Raw genomic sequence first — 27,672 nt, forward strand, 5'->3', positions numbered from 1 at the left:
CTTGTCTGATGAAAGGCAGCTTATTTGCATGCTAGTCTTGTTTTTCATTCTGCTCTCAATAATACCACAGGCTGCATGTTCTTTGTCTTGCTGAAGTCCAAACCATCACCTTTCTTCAGGATCATCAGATCTAACAAGGGTTAAAGCATTATTTCAGTAGTATGCAGCTTTGTATATTCAAAACTTGTAGTGTGAAGGGAAATGCTTTTCTTCATTAATTCTGCCAGCAGTTGGGAAAGAGCTGGTAGGAAAGATTTGCACTGCTGCTCATCTAATGCATGGCAGTAATGTAGGATGTTTTTGCATTCAAAGCAGGATATAGGACAACATGAGTAATTGTGTTGGGAAAGTGCAGTAAAGCTCACCATAAAGTAATTATTTCTTTGCACACCAGGGAACGATGAGTCTTTTGCAAAATCAGATGCAAAACTCAAACATTTTTCTTCCATTAAAAAATTAAGGCAGTGCAATAGCCCTTAATGCACTTATGTTGCATTTCCTGGGAAGTCTTTCCATATCACACTTGTGTATAGAGATTTGAACAGCAGGTTCTGCTTTCATAACTTTCTGTGAAACTGTAACCATATCAACTGGCAGTATAGATATTTGGCCCTCAGTACCCTGATCTACTGTTTTGGGGGTTTTTTTTGTATATATAAATAGATTTCTCACCCTACAAATGAAATTAGAATCTGATTTTGAATAGCAAGTTTCAAATGAGAGGATTGATCTACCTCATTCATTAGAGAATTAAAGAGCATAGATTGTTGTCTGCAGTGTGGAACAGCAGAATCTTAGTAGGTTTTGGAGTTTTCTTTGCAGAAACCATAACCATCCTGATCTCTGGAACACATTGATTCCATTTCAAATTTGAGAATTGTAGATTATTCTTTTGTTAGGAACTGAATTTTTTTAAAAATAGGATATTAAACCAGGCAAGTTGATGTTTACCTCACTGAGAAACAGATTACTAGTATAGAAAGCAAAAAAGTTATTCTTAATTTTTCAAATAATTCTTAATGCTAAATAAAAGCTTCTTTCCAATATTAAGTTGGGGCTTGATTGCCATGACAGTACTGGTTATTTTTAGGGGTTTGGAACATGAAATGGAAATTAAAAGTTTTAAAATGTAGAAGAAGCAGAGCTCATGATGGCATGCTTGGGATGAGATGTGGATCATAAGAGGGGACGGTAGGGGCTAGGAGGCCACCTGTAAAATAAGAGCTGCTGCTGCTCATTTGTTGTCCCAGGCTGCTGTGCCTCCTGTATCTTCCACTGCCACTGCTAAGGTCACACTTGCTCTCCAGCACTGGCAGCATAGAGTGGTTTTTAACACGAGTAATCAGTTAAATGCCAAGATGTTGCCAGTGGTCTGGTCTGGGTGAGTAGTCTACTGCTAAGTGACAGTGGGTTTGAGTATAATGAGATGACTGTTGGGTTCTCCCTTCCTCCTCCACTTTCCTTTCTCATGTTGGTCCCTTAATTCTCTTTTGTAAGCCGCAAATCCTTCTCCACCGTGCTGTTATCTGTGAAGTGCACTTTGCTTTGTTTGCAGCAGGTGACAAAACTCATTGCTTTGGATTACTTAATCCCACCTCATCAAAATGGAATTGATTACTGCTTAAAAGCATCACTACAAGGTGATGCTTACAAATTTCTTTTTGTTGACATACCTATGAGCAGTGACTGTTTCATCTTATCCAAACCCACAGTTGTTTACCTGCTGCCCTTTCCTCCTTTTTTGTTGATTGATACCCACGTATTGTGAATTTCTGTACTGTGTATGTTAAAAATTGTGTGGAAGAAGGATGATCTTTATGGTGTTTGTACTATGCATTATAATAAAGTGTTTGGATCCTTGCCTGAACTACCAAGTGCCCCTACCTTACAAATGGTTGACATTTAGGTGATAGAAGACCCCTAGTTCTTTTCAGCCTGACTGCTACCCTTCAGAGAAGGTGTAAATATTGTAGGTGGTTTGAGTACTCCAACGCACAGAACTTGTTTTTAGCTGGATCTTAAGTGCTGTAGCAGCTGATGTGCTGGAATATTATTGAAGAAACAGATTGGAAAACTAGTGAAACAAAATATTGTGAGTCACATGTGTTTAATTTAAAAAGTGATCTCCCATCAAATTCTCTGTGCTGAACCTGATGTTACTCTGAAAATCAGAATAATCTATTTCTGAGATCCAAGTTCTGTCTTATATTGCTCTGATAACCATGTTACCTTGCATTGGAAGTTTCTGGGTTTGTTAGCTGGTTTTAATACTCATCTGTACAGTTCCTTAGATGCATTTGCCTCATCTAAAATGAGGCAATTAAGAATACACTTTTTTAAAGGTGTGGCTTATTTTCTTACATTCATAATGTTTCATGAGAAAATATTCCTTTGATTAACTAAGAGGGGTTGCAAAGTTGAGGACTTTAGTTGTAAATTCAAATTGCTGCAAGAGTGAATCTGTTTTTGATCCACGGGCTCCCTCTCCTGGTCTGAGAGGTACTTGGCACCAGGAGCCTGATGCAGAAGGTAAGTGGAAGTTACTACGAATGGATTTAGTGGCATAATATTGACAGTGTCTCCTAACTTCTATGTTTAATGGCAGAATTGTGCTGCCTCTATTAGCAATAATGAAATGAGCATGGGTGTTGAGATGAATCAGGGTTGCAGGGCCAAGATTAATTCAGGTGCCAGTTAAGAGGTATCACAAGGACTGAAAGCAATGTGCTACTAACAATATTTACAAATAAAATTCAGTGGAATTTGCACATAGAAATAACTGTGTGAACATGTACTCTAGATGCACTGATACTGTCATCTGTGTGACACCTTGGTTCTCAGCTCCTGCTGATCATACTACATCTAAGCTGGACCGTTTGCCTATTGTATTGGATAGTGGAGAAAAAATGTATTAATACTCTTAGATCATAAACACGTTAGTATTGTAAATGGCTTAACAAATTTGAGGCCCTAGAGTCATCAAGCACATCTTGTAGGAAAAAAATTGTATCTATTTTAGTAAGGGTCACTTGCTTTTGCCTTAAGTTTTTAAGCCCATTTCTAAATTTTATGACATAAGTTTGTGGCAGAGTTGAAGAGAAATTTTTTGTGTTTTACCTTCCCAATCTTGCCTCTAAGATTTTTTTTTCAGCTTGAATTTGTCAACATGAACAAATGTTTACATAGCTTAAGAAGTGAAACAAGTATTCTAGAGTGGTCTTTCCTTTAATGCTCTTAATTCATATGTATATTGAGTAGACATGATGAAAAGAAAAATCTCTTTGTGCCAAATGATTTGGAGTAGATGTTGTTTTTCACATTTTTGGACCAAAGATTTTCATGTTATCTTTGAGCTTGCTTTATGCTGATGTAAGTGACCACAGAATGTCACAGGGCCTCAAGCTATTCAAGTGCAAAAGATTTTTTCAGAAGACTTTCAGTGCACAGGCTTTTTTACATTGATGACAATGCAAAACAAGCACCAAACTGATGTGAACTGCCTTCACTTTAGAAAATCAGCCTTTTATTCCAGGTCCTGAGCTTATAATAAATATTCAAAGGAGTCTTTAGCATTTCATTCATGTTAGTACATTTTGAAAAGAAAGATCTTATTAGTGAAATCAAATTCCACAACACATTCAGAAATGTATTTCTAGAGCTGCTAATTTAGGTGTTCCTCTTTGCTTTACTTAAAGCAAGTGCTGACAGTTATGTGTTATGAAGCAAAACCAGGTATGAGAGAACTAATTATAGCAATTCTCTGAATTTACTTACTATTTGTTCCAAAGACATGGAGGGTGAACTTTTCATGTGACAGAGGATATAAGACACAGGTGAGAAGTGTTAAATACTTTGCTGCTGTGAGTTACTCTGACTTACATTACCAGAAAGAGGACTGCTGAAGTGAATAGAAACAACACGTAATGCACAAGTCAGTAAAGCCTGTATCTTCTAAGAATTTACTATTTTTATGTATATTGCAGGCACTTACAAATTACAACTCCTTGCAGTGCATTCTTGTTCATGCCATACTTGTAATCATCCCTTTCACCATCTTGTAAATTTTCTATCCTGGCATCTATTAGTTATCTGTTCATCTTATTTAAGTTTATAGGGATTTAAATTATTTCTGAGCTGAATTATCTATCCTCTGTAACATCAGTGCTCTGAGATAGCTTGATACTTGTCAGTGGAAAGTAGCTTTAACATCTGATTAAAATAGACAACATGACAGGAGCACAGCACTCTTAATCTGCTTTACTGATTTACTTTACTCCACTGGTACCTTGAAACCATTATAATAATTTAACTTTTTGTACCTTCTTTCTCCTCCTCATCTGCCAGCTATGAAGTCTATTTAAAGTTTAGATTGTAAGGTACATTGAGCTTACAATGAGAAGTAGCTTTCTATAGTTCTATGACTTGTTAAGTCTTTTCCATTAAAGCAATGTGCATTTTTTCTTCTTTTATGCACAGGTACTCGGAACACCAAATGAAGATACGTGGCCTGGAGTCCACTCTTTACCGCATTTTAAACCAGGTAGGCTGAAGTACCGAGTTCACGCAAATTCTCTTCTGGAAGTACACAACAGAGATAATTGCATCCCTGCCCACAGGCTTCAAAATTACTTGGTATGCAGTGCATGAACCATAATGCACTTCTTCTAGCTGCTTTCTCTTGTGCTCAGGACTCTGTGTGTGGGGTTCTTTTGTTGGTTTTTTTATTTTGCCTTCTTTTTCATTTTCTTCTGTTTATTACAGTATGAGCCCTGACCTGCTTGCATTCTTTGGCCACTGAGTATTGTACCTTTCAGATTGCTAGTAGGGTGATTGCTAGTCAGTATTGCTCTTCCACAAAGCACACCAAACTTTGACTAGATGAAACTAGAGAGTAGACAAAAGTTGTTGTGAAAGCTGAAGTTATTGCTAGATCATCTGTTAGTACCTTTGGGCAATGATTCAATTTTTTAATACATGTTGTATTTGAAGTTGTCATATTCTACAACCATCCTTGAAAAGCCATTTAACCATCTAATACCTTTTTGTGAGAGGGAGCAGTTTGTTCCCTAGAAACTAGAAGGATGTAGTCGGCTTCGTTATGCTATATATGTATGCACGTTTATCTATGTAACATACACAGTCTTGTGAATTTCTGAGTGGGGATCTTAGGAACACAGTTTTTAAACACAGCAAAGCGGGTGAATGAGTAGGTGATGTGTTGGCTGGTGAGGGTGATAAAATGCTGGAACTGGTTGTCCAGAGAGTTTTGCCATCTTCATTCTGTCCAAACTGTGGCAGGATGGGACCTGAACAGCGGGTTTGGACTAGATGGTAAAGAGCAGGTTACCAGATGCTGTTGGATGAATGACAAGAGAGAGAGGGAGGGAGAGACAAATCTGTTGTAAGGCTTACCATTACAGGGAGACAAAGCCTCAAGAAACAGGAATAGAGACAGCTTTCTTGCATGTTGCTTTTCAGACTCTGACCTAGACTTACTGCTGTACAGTGAAATCACACTGTAGCAATCTCTACTGAATTAGTAGAAACTACTTTAACAAAATTTTTTCACTGAAATTCTAAAAATACTATGGTGTTCTTCCCTAAAACAGTGTGTCATTGGGTTTAAAAGCTTTTGTGTTTCTCTTTCTTGATACTGATTAAAAGGTGAGCATATATGCAGAATCCTTACAGAAATATAGTGGTCTGCAACACTAGTCCAAAGACATTGGTTTTAGCAAGAATAGTGAAGAGAAGGAATAAATCTAGAGGTGTCAGTGAGTGCTCCTTGGGTTGATTTGTTTTTATTCTTTTGCGTGATACAGGAAGTTTTGACCAGTAGATGGCGGCCAAGAAATTTCCTGATTTCATTTTTCAGTTTGGATTCAAAGTATGTTAAGGAATGTGGGTTTATTACCACAGAAGAATATCAGGAAATAAATCCACTGTAGGCACTTCATTAAATCTAATTTTTATACAGGCATTATGCTAGACTTGCTCTTATTTTTTCCATCCCAGACTATGGATTTTTTTCAGGTATAAATACATAATGTTTATACAAATGCACAGTGGGGACAGCAGGAAAGATGCTTCCAAGACAGAAAATGGTCATTCAGTATTTTCACCATTTCTAAATGGCGTGGTCTTTGTTCTCTCGGATCCTTTCCACATCTGTGAAGTACGTACATTTCTAAGTCAGAGTAATTACTATTCCTACTGGCAATTATTTAATCTTTCTAGGGCCTGTTAATGCAAAGTGCTGATCTCCTTAATTCCCTTGCACTGTGGAGGTCTGAGAGCACTCAAAAAATAAAATCCCTATTCTGTACACACACTGTGTTCTGCACTCCTTTGTACCTCTCTATATCCATGATGACCTTGGTAAAAGGATTTTTGGTTGTTTTGTGGTTCCTCATTTGCTGATTTTTAAAAAAGTTACAGCAATCAAAAGCATCATCTAACTGGACAACCAAAACTGGCTTACATACCCCAAAACCAAGTAGTTGGATTTTATGCTAGTGAGGTGTGGAATCGTTAGAGCAGCAAAATACATCACCTCTGGGATCATATTGGCATACAAGGTACGCTCTGGACAAAATGCTCTGACCTGTGGGCTAGGCTGGAATTAAAACTATTTGCTCAGGCCATTAGACTTGTTGGAGATGTCTGGTCATGGATACCAGGTTCTCTGTTGCTTCTTTAAAATACACTGTCCTTCGTACCATTCTGTGCACAAAAGTTTTTTGGCTATGGCCAGGCTGCATTATGCCCTTCCACAGATACTCAACCAGACATGTTCCCCTCCCTGATGATCTGAAATTGTTGTTACAGTTTAACTTTCATGACAGACTTCTTTGGAGCAAAAATGGATGTTAAAGCTTTAATAATACACTTAAGATGACCTAATATTTTCGTTTTCTTAGCAGAAGAATACAGGAAGGACCCTGACATGTCTTGCCAAGTCTGAATCAATTCCATTATTCTTTAGGATTTGTGAAATGACTGTGTTTAAATATAAGTGATATGGGACTAAGTAACTCCTGTGCTTTGCATGTATTGGTGAGTTTTAAGGCTGGTAGCTGCTAACAGTAAGTGTGATAAATTGAGAAGTTCAGAGAGCACTGATGAGGATATTGACATCCATTCAGATAAAGCTTTGATGCTGTAAACTGAGTTGTGTAAGCATAAAACAAAAGGATTTGTACAGAAAGTATCAGTGATAGTTACTGTAGCTTTAAAAATGCTGGGCACATTAAATGTCTGTGGAGTTGGAAAGACTATTGAGAGTAGAAACAAAATTTCATTGTATTTTTTGTTTGCACACAGACTTCAATAACTAATTTTCATGCTGCAATTTGATAGGGCACAGTCTTGTGCTGTGGAGAGCTAATCACAGTTTACTGGGAGAAACATGTCTTGAAAACATGGCATTAATCTCTGCTATGGTGGACAGGGGTCTGATTATTATGGAAAGCAGCCAGTGCATAAACAATGATGATCTCTGACATCTTAATATGTGGGAATATTTCTGAGCCTGAATAAGAACTGTGTTCCTAAGGTTAGCTGGGGGTGGCTCTATGTCATCTAAACCCCTAACCTTGGTCATTTTAACAGATTATAATAGTGAAAATAAAATGGTCGTAATTTTATTTGACATTTAAAGAGTCAGAAAAAAACTTGTATTTTATCTGCCTGCTTTGAGATCTCAGATTACTTTCTAGCTAACAAATACTCCAAGTACTATGAAGATAGTTAAAGCTAAAAGTTGTCCTGGTCTTTAAGCTTTCTCCAGGCCTCAGCCTTGGTCCTCTCCATTTATGTTTGCACCTGTGCACACAGACACACGTGCACATGTGTCCTGCTCAGTAAATGACTTAGGGATAATCTAAATAATGCATCTGAAAGTTCTGAAGTACTTCAGAAGTGTTTCAGTAACTTTGTGTTACCTCTGTGTTTCACTTTGATGTGAAGGATGCTGTAATCTTGAGAGGGTCTTCAGGTATCACCAAAGAAACCCAGTCATTCGGAATCTCTGTGAAAATCAATTATCTGCCCTCAAATAGGAGGACAGTTTGTGGAAATTCTGAAGAAGTGTTAGTTGCTATTTCAATAAAAATCTTGAGGTTTCATCTGGATTAGAAGCCCCATGTTACAGGTTGTTGGACAAAGACACTAAATGATGGACATGACCACCTGACACAGGACTTGGAGATAATGTTTTCACTATTTATTCTTTTGCTACAATACTTTCAGAAATATGTAGATTTGCTGCACTAAAGCACATCCAACCACCAATCGTATCACTGGACTCATATCTCCAAGAACACAATTAAAGTGGGCATTTACTATGTCATATCTGCATGAGTAGAGATGCAGCAGTATTCCAAAACAAGCTACTTTCTTACCAGTCTTGTGTCCAAATCTTCCTGATTTTTGTGTATTATTCTCTCAATTGTTATTAAATCTCCCATTTTTCTTAGTCTGGATTCTTATCAACTTTTTCTCTCCAGCCATTTGTCCTAGATTCAGAGTCCTACCTAAATAATTGAGCAAGATAAGTCTTTGGATCAACAACTACACTTAAGTTTTCACTTTTCCTACATTCTCAATTGCTATTTAGGACTGATTCTTCATTCTGGAAAGTTAAATAGAGATTTATCAGAAGGTAATGTCAGTGAGTAAAGTAGGAGAAGGTAATATATGGTCACAATAGAAGATTAATGAAGTGACCATGACCATGACCATGGTGATGATCAAGGAGAAGAAGTCTACTTGTTAGGAAGGTGGAGAAAACGTGAGAAGGCGATGTCATGTTCACGGTGCATCAGTTTCCTTACAGTACTGTTTTACGTGAAAGAAAGTTAAATATTTAATCTTGAGCTGATGGTATAGGAGCCTGAACCTCCCAATGTTCAACAGATGATCAGATACAATAGAGAGTAGTATACCTGAAAGGTGCCTTTATAAGACAATGGAAGCATCTGCTGAGCACTGATTTTCAAAAGAGAATCCCTAAAGTCAGGATGAAAAGAAGTAAGGGTCTCTCCTTAAGGAGAAAGCAGAATACAAAAAGAAATGGCGAGAAAACAGCATTCAGAGGAAATAAAGCATAAGACAGAATTTGCAGAGACTGACAGGTACTTCATGGATTTATTAAAAAATTACGAGTCTATTACTCACAAAACCACTGCAGAGCTGGTGTTCTGACTTCGGAATTCTACTTTGCTTCCCAGGTGATCAATAAATATAGATGTGGTTTAGAAATATGATATGCCTACTTGCATCTTAACAGCTGATTGGTAGCCAAGTTGTTTTCAAAAGATTGTCTTCATTTAGAGTAGGGTTGGGCTGAGAGACTGAAGTCCTTTGTCACAAACACATGAACATACTGTATATGAGAATATATGGCTTTTCAAACTTTCATAGCAGTTTTTCCTATGGAGTTTCACCGAAGCCTGTCAACAATTTGGTACATGCTGAATCAGTGTCTTGTTTACTTACATCTACATTGATGCCAGCGAATGTTCCCAGGCGATGTGGAAGTCTGCTGTTAAACTGTTAGAGCAGCCTCTGGTATGCCTTTTTAGTTCATGACAACTAGCACTTACCAGTAATTAATTCCCTGGCATGGCTAGGAAGTTAGTGTGAGTCAGGGACTGTTCCCTGTGAAAAGAAGGAAGTTCCCATCTCATGTACTGGAGGATGGAAGTGGAAGGGTACTGCAGTAGCACTACAGGATAGTGATGGTGTCTCAGCCAGACAGCAGTCTGGAGCACATTTAAATTACTGGTATAGATGTAGTCTTCAAGCATTTGAGTACTTGAAGAAAGGAGAGGGATCTGTAAAGGAAAATTAATTTCAAATTTCTTCTCCTCTTTTGCCAAAACTAAATTGTGTTATTTGTTGTTTCCTAAAGTCTGTGGTATCTAGAACCAAGAGAAGCAGAATTGTCAGTGTTTTCACCATTCTTTAAACAAAATTACATTAAGCTGAAAAGTTAAATAACCAATTATATACACAAGGGAACCCAAGGTGAGCACTGGTGAAAGGCATAACCATTTAATATAGAAGTCCAGTGTTTCAGACAATGCTACCTGTTAAAATTACATTTTCTGTTCATGCTCAGTAGGGAGTTTAGAAAACAGCATCTTGCCTTCCTCTTTATACAACTTGTGCACTTCTAAAGCAGATGCTTTTGGAAGGGAGGAGAGGGGAGGGGATGGAGAGGGGGGGAATTGAAGTAATTTTTCTCATGACATCTGGCATACAAAATCCCAAAGTTTAGGTCATGTATATGATAAAACTCCAGTGGTGAATGAAGTTCAGTGAAAACTCTTAATTTCACATTAGTGCTGCAAATATTATAGTGCTTGAAAATTTGCTTGTCAACATGGATGCTTGTCTTTTTATCTTTACTAAACTTTTACTAAATTTTTTACTAACAAAATTTAAATATTTTTAGCATTGAGTCTTTAACAAAATAGCATATGAGTCTTACATACCACAATACAGTGTTAGTCACGTTAGACTTAATTTAATTGTAAAGAAAACCCTTTTAAAGAAGTCATGAATTAGACTTTTCAAAATATTAATTATGTTGATGTTTAAATATTTGCACTTAGGCTAATCACATTTCATTTTAAATAGAGAAGAACATTAATCAAGGAATGCATATTAGCCATCATGTTTTGATTAACAACTCAAAATGCCTTGAAGTCAAATTGCATTTTAAGGTCTTTGGTTTAGACTAGAAGCTGATTATCAATAGTGCTAAAAAGAAGCTAATAATCAAAATGTATTCTGTCTCTAATTCCTTACGTTGCTTTTCTTGCCTATTCTAGGTCCTTTCAAAGCACATGTGGCAAAGGTATAATAGTTCATGTGTTTTTCTGACTGATAAAGGAGAAAAACCCCTCAGCTTGTTTTATGTTACTTAAAATGCAAGTGCTATTTTTTCAATTCTTACAGCAGACCAGTATTCCTGCAGTGGTCTGCTAATAAGCTCACTAGTGAGTTCTCCTGAAATTCACTTCTGTTTGAACCTGCCCTTGATGCAGGGCTGTCAGATGGAGCATGTTTATCAGGCAGATAATGATGCTTGCAGTCAAGAACATGTAGGTATACATGTGGGCACACAAGTGAGTAAGCATATTTAACAGTGTTGCTGTAGAGTGGTTGTCTAAAGAAAATAAGAAATAGACAGAAAGAAATACTATTGTTTCTAAGACCACTTAGTATAGCTGAGCCTACTGGATGACCTTTCTGGCCAGGCTTTTTTTTTCCCCCCTAAGCCTTCAAACTGGCTAGAATTTGGGAGCAGTTGTTTTAAGAACATAATTTTTTTGGTGAATCATGTTTGTCAAATCAGCCAAGAATCAATCAAAAAATTACCTGTTTCCTCTGGTTGCTCATTTCTGCTTCCATTTTGCTGTTATTCTAATACCTTTGTTGTTGCTACTGTTTATGGGCACAGTCCTAAAAACTTCTAGGCACATGAGGCATTGAATAAGCTGTGCTACACGGTCTGAAGCAAAGAGAAGGTCAGATCCATGTACTGTCAGAATATGTGTGTGACTGCACCACTCAGCATCTCTGTGTGGGTTGAGTGTAGTGCTGAGCAGAACAAGTGAGTCTTGGTTCTGATGGTGTGGATGTAATATGTTAGACTTGTCCTTTTGTATACTCTTCTAACATCCTCAGAGTAAAAGGTATACTACAGGAAGATGTTGCTACATTTTTCCAGTGACTAACAGGAATACTACGTTTGCTCTTATTTATGCAGTCCTATACAGGGATCTCTTTACACTGCATTTGATTATGAACATGCCACTTAGTCAAGATTTGGCTAACTCAGTCTTCTTAGATGCAAATGGTAAACACTTTTAGGTGCTGTGAGATTTAAATAAAACTAAAAATCTCTTCCTTCTTTTGTTTCACATAAGCAGAAATCACCTTTGACTACTGAAACACAGCACCCATGTGAAAAGCCAGCTCTGTAACAGTAAGATGTGGTTGCTAGTGAGGATGATGACTGTATGACTGGGATAAAAATGCAGAGGATCAAAAGTTTTTTCCCAAATTTGTTCCAAAAGATTCACAAATATTTAAGTCCTTGCATAAAGAAAATTAAAATCATACTTTTTGCTTTGAATTTCAGATGAGCTTACTGCATTATTTTGATTCGTCATAAACACATATAATAGTATTCATCATCGTCACCATCATCATCATCATCATCATCTAAAATGTTGGAACTCTAGTATATATATTCACAATTTGGAACTATAGAAATTCAAAATACATCTGAGGTCAAATCCTGATCTGTAAACATTAAGTTTTTTCAGACTTCTTAATTCTCAGCCTCATGAGAATGAGCAGCTGTCTCAGCAAGATGGTGTGACTCATGTTCCTGACAGTGGTTCGCATGCACTGTAGGATGGCTGTGTGGGTGGATCATCATGTGTCTGCAGGAAATTCTCAAATCTGCCTGCTTGCTTTTCCGTTCTGGGATAGGGGCATTAAGTTTTTGCTTCACTGGTTTTCTTCCACAAGGTTGGACCAAGATTTAGACTGCCAGTACTGCTGCCTCTCATAATGTATGTCAGAGAAAGCATTCTTTTGGGGGGTAATATTCATGGTAATTGTGCAGTATTCCTAGGATTTCACATACAGTCAAGATCTACTGACTGATATTACTGCACTTTATGATCAAATCAAGGGGACCATCTGAAAAACAAATACCATATGCTTGAAAGTATCATAAAATGTAATTTCATGCAGTTGGTCACATTCAGATATGTGTAGCTTTAGATTTGTTTTTATTAAATCCATTGAGCAGTAAAGGACAGAGACATTCATACAGGTGTGTGAGAGTTGTTCACTCTTTAAAATAACTCAGAAGCAAACTTGGGGATGTAATTGCAAGACTGAATTCCAGTTCTGTCATTAATTGGACACAAGTAGGAGATGCTCAGATAGAAGTTGGGAGCTTAAGTTGCTTCTTTTTTTGCCTATGTTGGGACTGCAAGATTGGTGGTTTTAGGTATGCAATATTGTGGTTGCACAGTTTGGGGACTTGGTGGAGGAGCTCAAGGACAAGATTATTGTAGCTTCTCTGTTCTGGCAACTCTGAAATCAAAATCAGCTGGGTTTACTCTGTTTCAGCTGGGTTTACTCTAGTTTTTTTATTCTCTAAAGGATTAATTCAGGCAAGTACTGAGAGCTGGCATGTGCACGAGGCTGGGCTTAGTTAGCACAGTAGTCCCATCTAATTATACTGTCTGTGAAAGTTAACAGCACTCTGGTTGGAGCCATGACCACAAAATTATGTAGAAAAATGTGAGCTGTATTTTATCAATGTGTGGTTTCTTTCCATACAAAGCATTTAAAGTAAGGGACCTCTAATCTGGTCAGAGTAGAGAGGAAGGAGTTGATACAGAAGAAACATGGTCTGCAGTCACGCAGCATATTCAATTGAGTTTGAAATTAAGAACTATGAATTTACATGTGCCTCTCTATAGACAGGGTTTCTCCCTCTCCATGTCTTCCTCCTAGTTTTGCCTCTCCCTGCCTGATACATACCATGTATAAGGTACTTAAGATGTTTCTACTAAAGCTGTAGACACTAAAGAAGCAAGATCCCTTTGAGAAGTTTGTTCCTTTTGCTCATGCATGTCCCTTACAGAAGTATTTCATAACTGGTTCCATTGTATCACTTTTTCAGTAAAAACTCATCTGGTATAGCAATAGTTTTTAAGGTTTTTTGCAGAACTGAAACAGATTTTTGGACATTAAGGCCTTAAAGCAATGTGGCCAGCTGGGTGACTCTGGGGTTTTCCTCCCACAGTAAAAATAGTTTAAATTTATTAAAGTAAACCTCTGATAGTCTGGTCAAGAAAATACATTGTTTATGATGTATCTTAAATATTTTTAGTGGATGCAACTCCGTCAAAGTCAGTTTGAGCTAGCTCAATATCTGACCAAAACATATTGCATCATGACAGATAAAATCAAAATCTGTCGCTCCTGAGGTCCAGGTTAGATTTTCAGCAATGCTTCAAGTCGGTTCAATTCTCTTTCCACCTGGCATTTTTCTACATTGAAATAGATTAATGTGCAAATTTCCATTTATTAGCTGAACTCCCATGTGTATCTCAGACTTGTTACATGGCACTGGGTAGCTGCATCTTATTTTTCAGTCCTTTGTCATAAATGAGTGGACAGTGTTATGGTTGGGTTATTTACTTACATAGAAAGTCTTCCCTGCCCCCTGCCCCTCCCCTCCACCCCCTCACCCCACCCCTCCCACCCCCACCCCCCCCGGTTTTTATGGGTAAGGATCTGTTTGCATATATGTTTTAAATTCCAATTTGCAAACTAAAATTCAAGGGTGAGCTCAGCTCCAAGCCTATGCAGCTTGGTTGTTAATCTTAGCAGACCTCATGCTTTTCCTTTGGAGAGCAGAGTTATTAAACAACTGGTAGAATTTGATTTGTAACGTTCTTCTCCCTTGTAATGCTCTTCTCTCATGCTCTCAATGCCAGTACAATAGTTGAACTACTTACAACAGAACATGCACTTCAGTACTCAGCTTTTATTTGTACTCTTGGATATTAAGACATAATCAGAGGCATTGAAACTCCAGTGTGGCATGTTACTGGTACTGAGCCCTGGCTACATCTAATAATGATCCTGATTACTTTGTCCTTTTGATTTAAAGTCATGTCTCTGGGCATTGGCACCTCTGTAGTAGAGGCATTGGATGCCATATGTAATAGAGATAAAAAGAAATTGGTATTTCATGTAGTTTTATTCTGGATGCCTCAGGTGTGTATGCTATTTTGTTGTAATATGTGAACACAGAAAATTGTAAGGAAATCACTTGCTCCTCTTGGTAAGAACATATGCATCAACTTCTTGTTTTCCCCTTATGCCCTGCACTCACTGGGGTATCAAGACTTAAGAGAAAATACAGAAACACACACCCCACCCCACCCCAATTGTTTACATTGGTTTTCCTTTTTATGGTCCCCCAGCTCCTAAGTGATTGGAATGGACTTTATCATTACTGTAGAGTTTCTAATCTACAGAATTTAGGATAATGTCAGTAGTGTGGTATTCAATCTGAATGCTTCTCAAATTTACAATAAGTAATGTGGTAGCATTTTCAGCAATGAGATATATCAGAAATTAGTTCAAATATATTAAGAAATGTGCACAAAATTAACAATATTTTATTTGGGGATATACATTTACGGAGCAATATATTTTCTGTTAGTAAAATGAAACAAATTATCTGTAATTTATTTCTTCCAATGTGCTAATCCTAACAACAAACTAAGGTTTATTACACTGTATAACATGGTTCATAAAGATTCAACCTAATAATTTTAGTTTGTTGCGAATTGTGTAATGACAGCACAACTAAGAGCTGCTGAGAGTCATCTCTTTCCTTAGCTAAACATCTGCATTCTGACAGAGAAGTCAGCTAGCTGCTACGTTAATGGTCATCCACAGTTAAATATTTTCCAAATGCAGAAACTTTGTTGGTAATAAAAGCAAAACAAAACAAAAACGCCACATAAAACCTTTCAAACATTTGTTTTATACACTTACCTATGTCTAAAAGCCTTTAACAGTAGGACTGTGTAGTTAACTTTTGGTGGGTTTTGCTAAGGACGTTACTTGATTAAATTTAGATACAACAGTACATGTGATATTTATAATTTATATTGGTGGTGAAACTATTGGTAGTCATGTGGCTTCAAGTTTCTAGTACATTTGTCACACATATCTAAAAGTGAATGATATAATTTCTTTAACTGCATCATTAGGTTAAAGCAACAAAATTTGTAAATATGAAGTGGCCCTCAGACACAGTTTACAGGTCTGCTGCTTACCCCAAACTTCCAGTTGTGATGTCAGTGAGAACTGAAGCTTCTGTATTTCTCTTTTTAGTTACAGGGTAAAAAAAGAAAAGGGAGGTATAAGAGAGAAAATCAAAGCATCCACATTGATGCTAGGATTTTGCACGTGCCTTGGTTTTGGCATCTTTAGAACTGACTGCTTTTGAAGTATACATGACAGCTTTAGAACTGACTTAAGCAAAGTATAGAAATACAGGAATTTGAACACAACCCCCTTCCAAGTTATGTTTGCAGCTGTTTTCCACAATAAGATACATGCATAGCTGTGTGCATATATATATATATATATATATATATATATCTAAACAATAATATTGCAACTGTACAGTGTGTCTATTAAATGTCATGCTTATGAGTGGAGAGGGAGCAAAAAAATTTTTTTTTTATTATTGCATGGAACATTTTGTAAGTTTAGGGCTTTTTCACAGCAATTAATGCAATTATACTAGGGTAGTGGGCCAGGGTGAGTACTAGCCTACACAACAGAATTTCAGTGCAATGAGTCTTCATGGAAAATGTTATTATATTCTCCAGCTGAATCTTAATGAATCCAACTGCATTTGTTTCTTTGTAAGAGGCATTTATCTCCCGTTAAAAAGGCTAATTAAGTACTGGCTCTTCGTTTCTGCAGCAGCTTTCATAGCATCTTCTTTTTCCAAGTAAAGTCCTATTGCACATCCAGCATCTTCTTGGATATGTGAGGGAAAGTCATTTTGTCTGAACTTAAGAACTTAATGTTTGAGTAAATAAGCTATCACTGTGCTTGTTACTTCTGCTCATTATTTATATGTATTCTTTAGAAAATGAAGCATTATGTGGCCATCATGTTCTGCATGTTCCTGTGCATCACACAGACTCACACTTACTCTTATGCCTTGTGAGAAGAATAAAAACATGACAGTGAGGTCATAGAGAATTGTATTTGCCCTGAAGAAAAAAAAATACTAGATTTCAGGCTTCTTTTTTAACCCTGGCAGTGAAAAACTACTTCAGAAATAATTGTAAAAATTTCCATTTCTGGTGATACAATGAGCCTTAGATCATGCTGGTTTTGTTTAGTTTGTTTTAACAAGTTAGGGTCTTTGAGGCGATTTGGTGTTTGGGTGGTTTCATCTCCCTGTTTGTATGGCAATTGCTCGTGGGTTAGTTTCCTTCTCTTGTCTTAGGACTTGAGCTGCAGTAGATGTATAGGAATGATGAAATGATGAAAATTGACAGTAAATAAATATTTTTAAAAAATAAATCATAGTTTTAGTATAAGTAGTTGAATGTGCCTCTTCTTTTTCTTACAGAACGGTTTACACAGTACAGCCCTAAAAACCTTAGACAAGCATGGAATAAGTAAGTATTTTTTTTTAATTTCACTTTTGACTCTTCAAGGATATGATTCATGCTAAGGTGAAGTTACCATAGATAACTTAAAATGGCTCTATCCTTTTCAAATAAGCCAGTTACCTATAAATAGGGAGAAGCTGCATACTGTCGCATTTTCTTCTTGGGGATGTTGGTTGACAGGTGTATTGAGCTCACTGAGAGATGCTGATGCTGTGATACTGCTTTGGGGTGTCAGTTTTGAATCCTATTTTCTCTCTTCATTTGTAACAATTAAAAAACTTTTAAAGAATATGTTTCTAATGACTGTTCGAGTGTTTGTTCCACATAGTCATCCCCTGTTGCAAGGTCCATCTGGTTACTTGTGTGAACTGATGACCATGCTATTCTATATCTTTGTCACATTTGCATCAGATGGAGCTTGATATAAAGGTTTTACGCTCGAAACCCATATAAGCCAGGGATGCCTAACCGATCACCTGTGTAAAGTTTACTAGAAGATTTCTCAACACATGTAGAATCTTTGTAGACAGGATATTTGGACTGCACTGTCTTGAGCAATTAACATCTTTTATATTTTGAAGAAAGCATACAGAGTTTGAGTTGGATGAGCAGGATCGCAGCTATGTCAGCAACTTGCCTGGCCAGAAAATCTGTTAGAATTTTTCTACATTCTCTTTTGACTAAAATTTTTGCAACAAGGCTAAGCCATTGCTGCACCACCATTGCTGTTTTCTTTCTGGTACTAATTCAAAATTTTATTTTTTGCTACTAACGGGCTGTCTTGTTGGTAGTTTTCCAGGGAGTTCAAGAGATAAATCAGCAGGAGCCTGAAAGATGTCCAGGTTCACCACTGAAATTGAAGATACGAAATATTTTGCTGAAGGAGTTTTCTTGCTATAAAGAAAAAATGTTATTTATAAAGTAGAAATCCAAATCCTTTTTTCCGTATCTTAACTTACTAGCAGTGAAGTGTGTCTACACCTGCAAAATCTGTAAGATGGTCACTTGTCCAAGATGTGTCTATACTCACTTTACCATTCTATTATTTTTCTCTATCTGCTCCTTCCTAAAACAATTTGGTCCAGTGTTTTGGACTGAAACACAAAGGCATTTTTCATTTAAAAAAAACCCCTATGACTTTTGAAACTATGGCTGACTGAGCAAGGAGAAATGTCTTAATTTAGCAGCATTGTTAAAATTTGGTGTTAGTTGTTGGATGTTAAACCATCAGTGTTCATCCTTGAGTCAAAACTTGTATTTCTGCAATGCCAGGCATCTTTAATGACCTTGTAGCTCTCTTTGCAGTACTACTGCATCCCCATGGTTAGCAGTAACTTCCTGATTCCTGCAATGAGACACATAAAGCTGGCACTGAAGCCAGTGCAGGCCTTCACAAAGATTAAGCGTTGCTGGCCCGTGTTAATTGTTGACAGTTCCTGGCTTGTCCAGTTTGGACTAGGTGCCTAATTTGATTGCTTTCGTGGACAAGTCCATCTCCTGTTTAGAGGGAGCAACAGGAAGACCGGCTTCAGTTATGTTTGGCTTTTGTGAATATCTCAAATAGTTTTGCCAGTTGTTGGGATACTTGCAGGCATCTTACAGTGCTTGATTCTACCTCAATTTTATTGCTTGGAATGATGCAATTTCCTGAAAGTCACAGCTTCCCTTTTAAAAACTCAGTAACTGTAATTGTCTGAATTCTGTCCTTTAACAATCAACAAACTTGAAAGTTAATTTTTAAGTTGAAAGTAGTTAATGGAATCCTAAAGCTTGGAAGAAGCAATTATATTGCAACATAGGCAATTAGATCTGGATTGGGAAAGGACAAGGAAACTAATATTGGTGTGAATGTGTTTGCCTGGGGCCATGGGTTTGTGTAAGTAATGTGTATCGATACTGGCACAGTACTCCATCCATCCTTCAGGCCTAGACTGAGTGTTTCTCTGTATTTTAACAGCAGTTAAACTGTTAAAATATAGGAGTTATATATTCGTAAGTACAATAATTGGTTTGAATTTGAAAAGCTGCTATTTTATATTTCCTTCAAGAACATTATGTGAAATCTCTGTTTTCATAAAATAAGGGGGAAAAAAAAGAAAAAAAAACAGTTTGCTTAAAACAAAGCCTCAGTCTCTGAGATTTCATAACTGACACAAGTTACAATCACATCACAAAAGCTGACTCAAATAAGTTTTTTAAATTCTAAGAAACTTTCTGAAAAATACTTATACATTTTCAATGTTCTGTGCATAAAGGATTTCCAATATTTTCAGCATAAATGAAGGGATTGAAAGACTGAAAACAAGGACAATATATAGACTTCAGGGCTTCATATGTATAGTCCTCATACAATAGGAAATATTCAGTGCCTCAAAATTATATATCATTTACATTTGAAAAGTAAAGGATTTTCTCTTTTCTAATCTTTATCTGTGTGCTGTATTAGAGCCCTGTTGTTGCACAGCTGTAGTTAAGGATGTATAAACATTTCTGGTTTAGACATCATATTCCCAAGGGTTTATAATTCAGCTGTAAAACTTAACATATGGATAGACTGATTCATTCTAGAATTTTTTTTCTTTCTTATCATGTTTCAAAAAGCAATAATCTCCAATCTTAAAAAAACCAGTCCTTCTCAGCTTCCTGATTTAGTTTGTTTAAGATGGTTGATGACACAAAATATGTCATATTTAGAATTGTTTTAAGGGAAGTTGACAATAGACACGAAACCCATGTGGAGAAAAACATGCAGCCTTTAGTTTTTAAATATGTATTGGCTTTGTTACAGAGTTACTTCTTCTCAACATCTTAGTATATTTGAAAGATGTACCTTTCTTGGGAGGATTTATGTGTACGCTTGAACTTCTCTGGAGGTGAAGTCCAGTTACAGCATTTTATAGGGGAGGGATTGGGATAGAAAGAAATTTAGGAATTTTTCACAGAGAAACTGCCATAGAAACTGTACAACAGAGCACAACATTGAACTTCGTGCTCCCAGACTGGAAGAATACACCTTTAATTTTCTAACCCAAAGGAAGCTTTCACTGTCTACTGTTTTGTATTTCAGGCACAGGCCCTTTATCTTGTTTATATATATGTTTGAGGTCCTGGCATGAAAGGGTGAGAATATGGGTTTAGAAGTTTTCAAAGAGGCTTTTACCTCAAAATGTATATTGTAATTCAATTTATTTACAGGGAGGTTACTAGAGAGAAGAATATTACTCTTCCAACACATACATAGCCAGCATCATAAGGTAGAAGGAAAAGAGCCAAAATACTCCAACCTCAAACCTCCCAAAAAGCCATGCATGGTAGTTTAGAAGCAAAATAAATGCTCTTGACCAACTGCACCAGCTTCCACATGATGTGAATTTTCAAGGCAGAGCAAGACAATGGAACAATATTGGACACAAGCCAATAGTTCTTTAATTCCCGGTTTAACTGGAAATTAGCTAAAAGTGTGGAATTTAACAGCAATGACGAAGTGAAACCCAATAGGCTCATTATGTAAGTCAGATCCCTAAAATTCTTAAAATAGAATTGGTTAGTATTAGAGGCTACTTTTGGGAAGTGTTTGAGGGAAATAATGTAACTATCACAGTGAATTAAGTTCTTCGGAGACTTTACCACTGAATTCCTTCAATGGTTGTCAAACTACCAAAAGATTGTAGACAATATTTACTATGGGATCTATAAATCTTGTAGAAATGCTTATGAAGTCAGGCAACAAAACTTGCATTGATGTTTGCTTCTATCCAGTAAGAAGCTTCACCTACACAGCATGACCTAACATACTGTGGAATGTAATTATAAAATACTACTTTAAAAAGAACTAAGATGTGGTAATCTGATCTTCCTATAGAGTTCATAATGAATTATATTTTCACCTTTTTTTCCTGAACTTTTCTGTTCAATTATCTCTACACAATAAAAACCAAGAACAGCTCTGCCTTCAGAAAGCAATGCAACCTCTTTCAATTTGCAAAAGCTTCTCCACAATAATAAACCCTTAAAGAAGAATAACAAAAGAGAACTAATTATCCTGGTGTATATTTGGTAGGATTCAAAAAGCTTTTTCAGATCCTTCTGTCATAATGGGTTGTATTGTGAGAAATTAGGTTGGAAAGAAAAGGTTCAGTTGAAAACAAATTCTGCTCTTCATAAATAGGACTACTACTTTGCAATTCCCCAACATGGCTGTATTTATTATATAAATATCACTTTATTCTCACAGCCAGTCCTACTGCTGGCGATTTCTTCTTTTAACAAGATGGCCTCTGTACTTGAGACCTCCCTTCCTGAGGCCAGGGTGTTTAAAAGTTGCATTCCAGGATAGATTGGCCTATTTTGGGACTGTTACTCAAAGAAAACTTCCTGAAGAGTCTGTTATTTCATTTCAAACATGGCATAGACTATGGAATTGCTTCGAGCTGAGACTGGGGAGGAGTTTTTGGGTTGGAGTTTTGTTGTTGGGGTCTTTTTTAAGAAAACCTTTGACTTAGTGGGATTTTGGCTAAAGAAAAAGTCCTCTTCTAATTGGACTTTTATTTCTTCACCTCCTGTCCCTTCACCAGCATTGCTCTTTGTAACTGAAAGAATACTCAAGCTTTCCAGCACAGCAGAAACAAAACCTTTAGTGTTGTCATTGCAAAACCTTTCAGATGGATAAACTCCAGCAATGAGGGTTTCAGGCAGTTCGGAGCAGAGGTGGGCTGGCTGCCTGCTCTGTGCAGTGTGAGCACAGTGCGAGGGTGCCTGGGGCTGGCCAGGGGGGATCAGGGATCACGCTGAGGGAGGAAGGATGGAAACTAGACACAAAATGAAAAGATTTTTTTAGAAGCATTTGTGATGTTAGATGCATATAAACCTACTTCTGACTCCTAATGGTTTGCAGCGATACTGCTGAACTGAAAAAAAAAAAAGCCATTTTGTATTTCCCGGGCTTTTTTTCCTATTCCCCATAAATACCCCATTGCCTGAGGGGCCTTAGGAATCATGTCACGACAACAACTGTGCTACCCTGCGATAACTCCGTTCGGCAGAGCGAGCTCTTTGCTGTGCCGCGCAAGGGGGCAGCGCCGCGGGGCTGGGCGCCAGCATTTCCCTAACGCCGCTGGGTTTGTTCATTTCATTGCATATTGGGGGTTGTTAAATTAACTTCAGGGTAGTGGAAGCCGCTTGTTTGCACTTAAGTGCCTTTTTTTGTGCCCACTTAGCGCTGTTTTCTGTGTGCGTGTTACCACGAAGGGATCAGCTGCAGGCGGGGCTGAGCCCACGCACACTGCGGGGTTTGTCAGCTCTGTGGTAAGAAATTTCAAGATGCTGGAAGCCAAAGACCGAGAAAGATCACTAGAGTTTCCTCACCAAGCTGAAAAATCCTTTCTGATTTATATTCGAATATTTCTTGTGAATTGGAGCAACCATAAAGTGCTAAAATATTATACCTTTTAAAATAAGGGTGGGGGGGATTATTCTTAACAGACCTCACTGATAGAATGTTTATCCTGACATTCAATTTTTTTTTGCTCTATTTTAAATTACAGCTCTTTTGTGTTGCTCAGCTTTTTAGGTATTGTGTAACACTCTCTTGGCCGGTTGAAAATGCTAATAAACCTCCTAGACTGGACCACAAAAGACTTTGTCAATTTTTTTGCATAACACTAATAATTCTATGCTGCTTCATTAGTCAAATTACATTGTTACTGTCCTATATCTTTCCCATCCACGAGAGCAATGAAAATAACAGCCCAAATGTATGTGGATGTTCTTTGCAACATGGGTGTCTTCTGCAACATTTAATTCAGTATCTGGTATTGGACTAGAGTTTGTTAGCATTATTATCTTTGGACCTATCCATATTCAGAGTTATTTTTCACTGGAAATAATTATTTGTAGCTTTCTGTGCTCTATCTTGTTTGTGGATTTTCTGCCCACACATCTGTCATCTAAGCATTGAATCAGTATGCAGTATATCCCTTAGTCTAGGTCATTAATAAAGATGTTAAATAAAACTGTGACTAATGCTAATCCCTCTGGGACACAGCTGGACACTTCCCTTCCAACTCACTACCTTGCCACTCATCATTACCCTTTGCTTATGGTCTGTCAGCCAGTTTTCAGTCTATGAGATAGTATATCATATCCCAGTTCTTCAGAGTTTGTGCACAGCACAAAATTTTTTAATAGAAATTGCATCAAACATTATCTCTTGTTGCTTTGTTCCACCCATGATTGTCCAATTAAAAATAATTTATCTGATATCTAATTAATTAGCCACCTCTTCTTTTGATTGTCATTTTTGTCTTATTTTTTCTGAAATCTAATTTTGCTTCCATATTGTCTGTTTTGTTTCTGTTGTATTTTGCTTCTATACTGTGTGTAAATGTCCAACAAATATTTGCAAAGATTCCATTATTTGAAAACCAGAAAGGAAGTATGTGTATATTATTTATATTTTTTTAAGTCTAGTACAATACTGTAGAATGCAGAGCATAATTGGATAATGTTACACTAACTTATCTACAGTAATAAGCCATGAAGAGGAATAAGGAAAAAGAACTAACTTCTTTTGTAGATTTCCTGGAAAGACTTTTGAAAGGTGCCTTACATTTGTTTGTTATCCTCACTACTTCGTTAAGAATTCCTTAAGATATTGAGACGTATATCAGACAGACATGTTTATTTGGTGTTTCCAAGTATGGGCTTTTTTTCAATGTATGTTCTTCATTAAAGTTTTTGAGTACTTTAAGATCAGCTCTTCGGATGTTTCCAGTTTTTCTTTTTTTCCTTATGCATTTCTACATGCTAATGCTTTATTAATTTCTCAGAATTATGTTTTTGGTTCTCAGAATTATGTTACTCATATATTGCCATAGTGTCTGTATTCATTTCTTGGTTTGAAGTCTAATACTTTCTTATCAGAGGCATGAGGCATTGTCATAGCCTCACATTCAAAATTCTACCTTCTTGCTGGAGTTCAGCACTGTTGGCTTTTCTGCTGAGATCTCTCTTCTCCAGGTAATGACACTGCTGACAAAATTGAATCTCCGAGATGTATTTAAAAAATATTTGTCTGAGAGATTGAAGACTTACTGTGAAAGCTGTAATATAAATGAAGTAGATCTTACTGCTGATCTGTCATTATTTGTATGGAGTCATTAAAGGCAAGATTTTCCAAAAGGAGAATCAATGTGATAGGTAGCTTGAGAACTGGGTTGGCATTTAAAAATTCTTAGTGTTAAGCAGCTACTGTTATCTTAAGTGGCTTGATGTTATTCCCTGCTGTTTGTCCTGTATTACAGATACTTTTTCTTTAACTGAACAGTTCCTTTGATTATCATCTTAGGATCTCAGAAATGTAGATAATTTTGAGAGATAGTGCAGACAGGCAGTAAGTGTAATAATATGCTACTGGGTTTTGTCACCACTGCAGATGGTTTAAACCAGTCTCAAAACCCATACCATTTGGCTCAGTTGCCAAGCCAGAGACTTACAGACAGTAAAGATTTCTACAGTGACACAAACATCATAAAGTATCTTTGCCTTAGGCAGATACTTATTTTACTGACTTCTGTGGTGATTTTGTTATGGGGGTTTCAGCATGATTTTGACCACCACCTTTTCTGAAGTAAGATCACAGCTAATTCAGGTACTGCCATTCTTGAGCAGCATCTCCTGTGACTGTCTCTCAAAATTCGTTCGAGAAAATCACTTCCTTTCCTGTATTTTGAGTTATGTTGCTTCATGTATTTGCCTTAAGATTTCTACTTCTTGCCTGCCATATAGAACAGAGAAACAAGAATTTTTCCTTTTTTCATGCAAGGGTTTTTTTGTTGTTTTTATTGTTTGGGGTTTTTTTAATTAGTGATACGGAAACACATAGCATAGTAAGAGACTAGTGAAAGCAGTGATTTCTTTTATACTTTGAAGTTATTGGCTAGCCAGTTTCCTAATTAAATTTTGTGATTTCTTTAAATAATCTAGCATAGAAAGTTTTAAGTTCTTATTTGAGAATTTGTGGAAGATGCTGGTTGCAAGCAGGTCACCGTATATATATATATATTCAGTGCCTGCTCGACCTGTGTCAAAATAGTAAGATAGGAGACTATAAGCCTTGCTGATGCATTGAAACAGAGAGGTGAGATTATGTATCTTCAGCAATACACTGTGGATAACGAGCCTCAGCACAGGGCTGGTGCACCTGTCATTGCTGGAGGGCAAAGAGGCAAGTGGTTCCAAAGGGAACTGACCTTTTTCTTTCAGGCATTGAGTCAATCCCTTATCCTAAGGCACACATTCTGCGTTAAAATTATTATAACTCTCCTGGTATTAGGCTGAACAACAGCCTCTGGTGAAAGTCTATGGAAAACCCATGAAGAATATTGTGGTGCTGGTAGTTTTATCTATTGTTTTTAATTAAGTCTTTATAGGAAGTATAGTCTGTAATTTTGAAAGACATCACTAAATTCTTCTCTGATAAAGATGAATTTAATTAAAGTTTAGAATAAAATTTCAAAATCTTGTTTGCCTGAATTAGCAGCTCACTAATAGCAAAATGTAAATGACAATATTTATCAGTAAATGTGATAAAAAGTCCTTTTAAATTCTGTAATGTATAATACAGTGTATATTCACTGGCTGCTTCCTCAGCTGAATTCCTGTCTGTAAGATCTGATTTGCAAATAGACAACTTTCTGTTAAATTATTCACATCTCATCATAATTGATGTATCAGAGTTGATCTTGTGCTGGAGCATATTTGATCATAAATTCAATGAAAACAGCCATCATCTTTGTGATGTTTGTCCAGATAAATCCTTCAGTGAATAAAATAACAAAGATACCAGCTGTGTTTGTTTTGTAATCACTACTGCAATAGGAGGCTGAAAATACAAATGAATAAAAGACCTAATTTTTCATGTTAGATTAATAAACTCAAAATCTTACTGCAAAGAATTTAAATTGAAAAAATTGAATTTTTACTTCTGTCACATTCTCATAAACTTGTTGTTTGCTTTTTTGTTCCTATTGTTTACAAATTCAGAATAGTTTTAAAATATTTATATTGTTTGGATCCAAACTTACAAAACCTAAGGAAGTCTTCTAAAAATAGATTAAATTTATGGTTTTCTCTCTGACATCATTGCACATTAGGAATGGACCATCATTTTCTCATTGCCTTCTTTGCTTAGATTTTTATGGCAGTCTTAAAGCTCTGTTTAGTACTGTATACTGTTAGTATGCTTCAAACTAATTTCATAACCCTGGCATAAAAAAATCATGCTCTTGATTATTCCTGGCCTTCCTTCAGCTTTATGACTTTAGCAGAATGCTGTTATATTCCTTTTATTTCTTTCCTGCTTGATCCTTAGAGTGCCCTTGAGTCAAGCTTTATTCGGCAACCATGAGGGCGTGAATTTTCCTGAGATGTTGACAGATAGTGTTTGGTGAATATCATTTTTCTGTCAGCTACAGCCTACATCTATACTGCTAACTAAAGCAGAGCCAGGGACTATCTTCTGGCCCTGAGGCCATGTGGCAGACCTTGGCTACAGCTGTGCTAAGTAACACTTGGGCATGTATCTCCTGTGGGCTTTATGTGGTCCCCATGCAGCTGCAGGTGTAGTTATTATTTTGGAGAAGTTCAGCATTAGGTTTATAAATCGAAATTCCCAGAATAATGTAAGACCCATGTTTCAGACCAGAGGGATTGTGTTTCCTAGCGTAATACATTGCATGCCTTGCTTGTAGGAGGCTAGTACCTGCCGCCTTTTGGAAATGGTCCCTGGCGTGGGTTGTTCCCTTAACTGTGTCTGGGAATGGGTTTGGAGCATACTAGTTGGAATGGGTGAAAGTAATCCAGGACCATGTGGACATTCAGTAGCTGAGCAGTCAAGCACTGTCCCTAGCCCTGCTTAACTGGGCAACATAGGCTTCAACAGAGAGATTCTTGCTATTCCCTGCTCACACTTGAGCATATTCCCAGTCAAGTCTCCTGCTCTCACTGTAATGCTTGTATTCTTTGTCATGCAGACCTGAAGCCTTAGAGAGGCTTTGTATCTTTCTTCTCCTATCCCATGCATCTAGAATGCTATATACATTTAAGAATATTTTTTCTTTCCAGTTTTTCCAAGATACCTTTTTGTCTTCCCCAACCAAGCTCTGTCACTCTGATCTTGATTATCATATACTTCTCATGTCCTCTCCTGATCAACAGCCTTCTTTGGATCATATAAAAAGCAACCAGTAAATTCAGTTTCTTTTTTTTTTGGTGTGTATTGTTTAGCTCTCAACCCAATACTGGCTGTTTCAGTCCCTCATTTTTGAGCTCCTTCTTACCCTTTCAAAATCCTCCATAATTTTGCCTCTTCCTCTCTTCCTTCACAAACCATGTATTTGCTCCTATTTCCTATTCT

The 27,672-nt window shown here is 37.0% G+C and overlaps 1 protein-coding gene across 6 annotated transcripts in view; it reads left to right on the forward strand.

Moving 5' to 3' along the window:
- The window catches only part of CDK14 (cyclin dependent kinase 14), a 298,720-nt gene that overhangs the window by 193,235 nt on the left and 77,813 nt on the right, over positions 1-27,672 (forward strand). For 5 of the 6 annotated variants that reach the window (XM_071560658.1, XM_071560659.1, XM_071560660.1 and 2 more), the window contains 2 exons: positions 4,477-4,540; positions 17,216-17,264. In XM_071560658.1, the coding sequence (XP_071416759.1) occupies positions 4,477-4,540; positions 17,216-17,264 (113 nt within the window). Of the gene's footprint in view, positions 1-4,476; positions 4,541-17,215; positions 17,265-18,049; positions 18,128-27,672 lie in introns of those variants that run through there. The other variant, XM_071560663.1, reaches the window with a different exon arrangement.

Source organism: Pithys albifrons, chromosome 7, assembly GCF_047495875.1.
Source record: "Pithys albifrons albifrons isolate INPA30051 chromosome 7, PitAlb_v1, whole genome shotgun sequence".
NCBI lineage: Eukaryota > Metazoa > Chordata > Aves > Passeriformes > Thamnophilidae > Pithys > Pithys albifrons.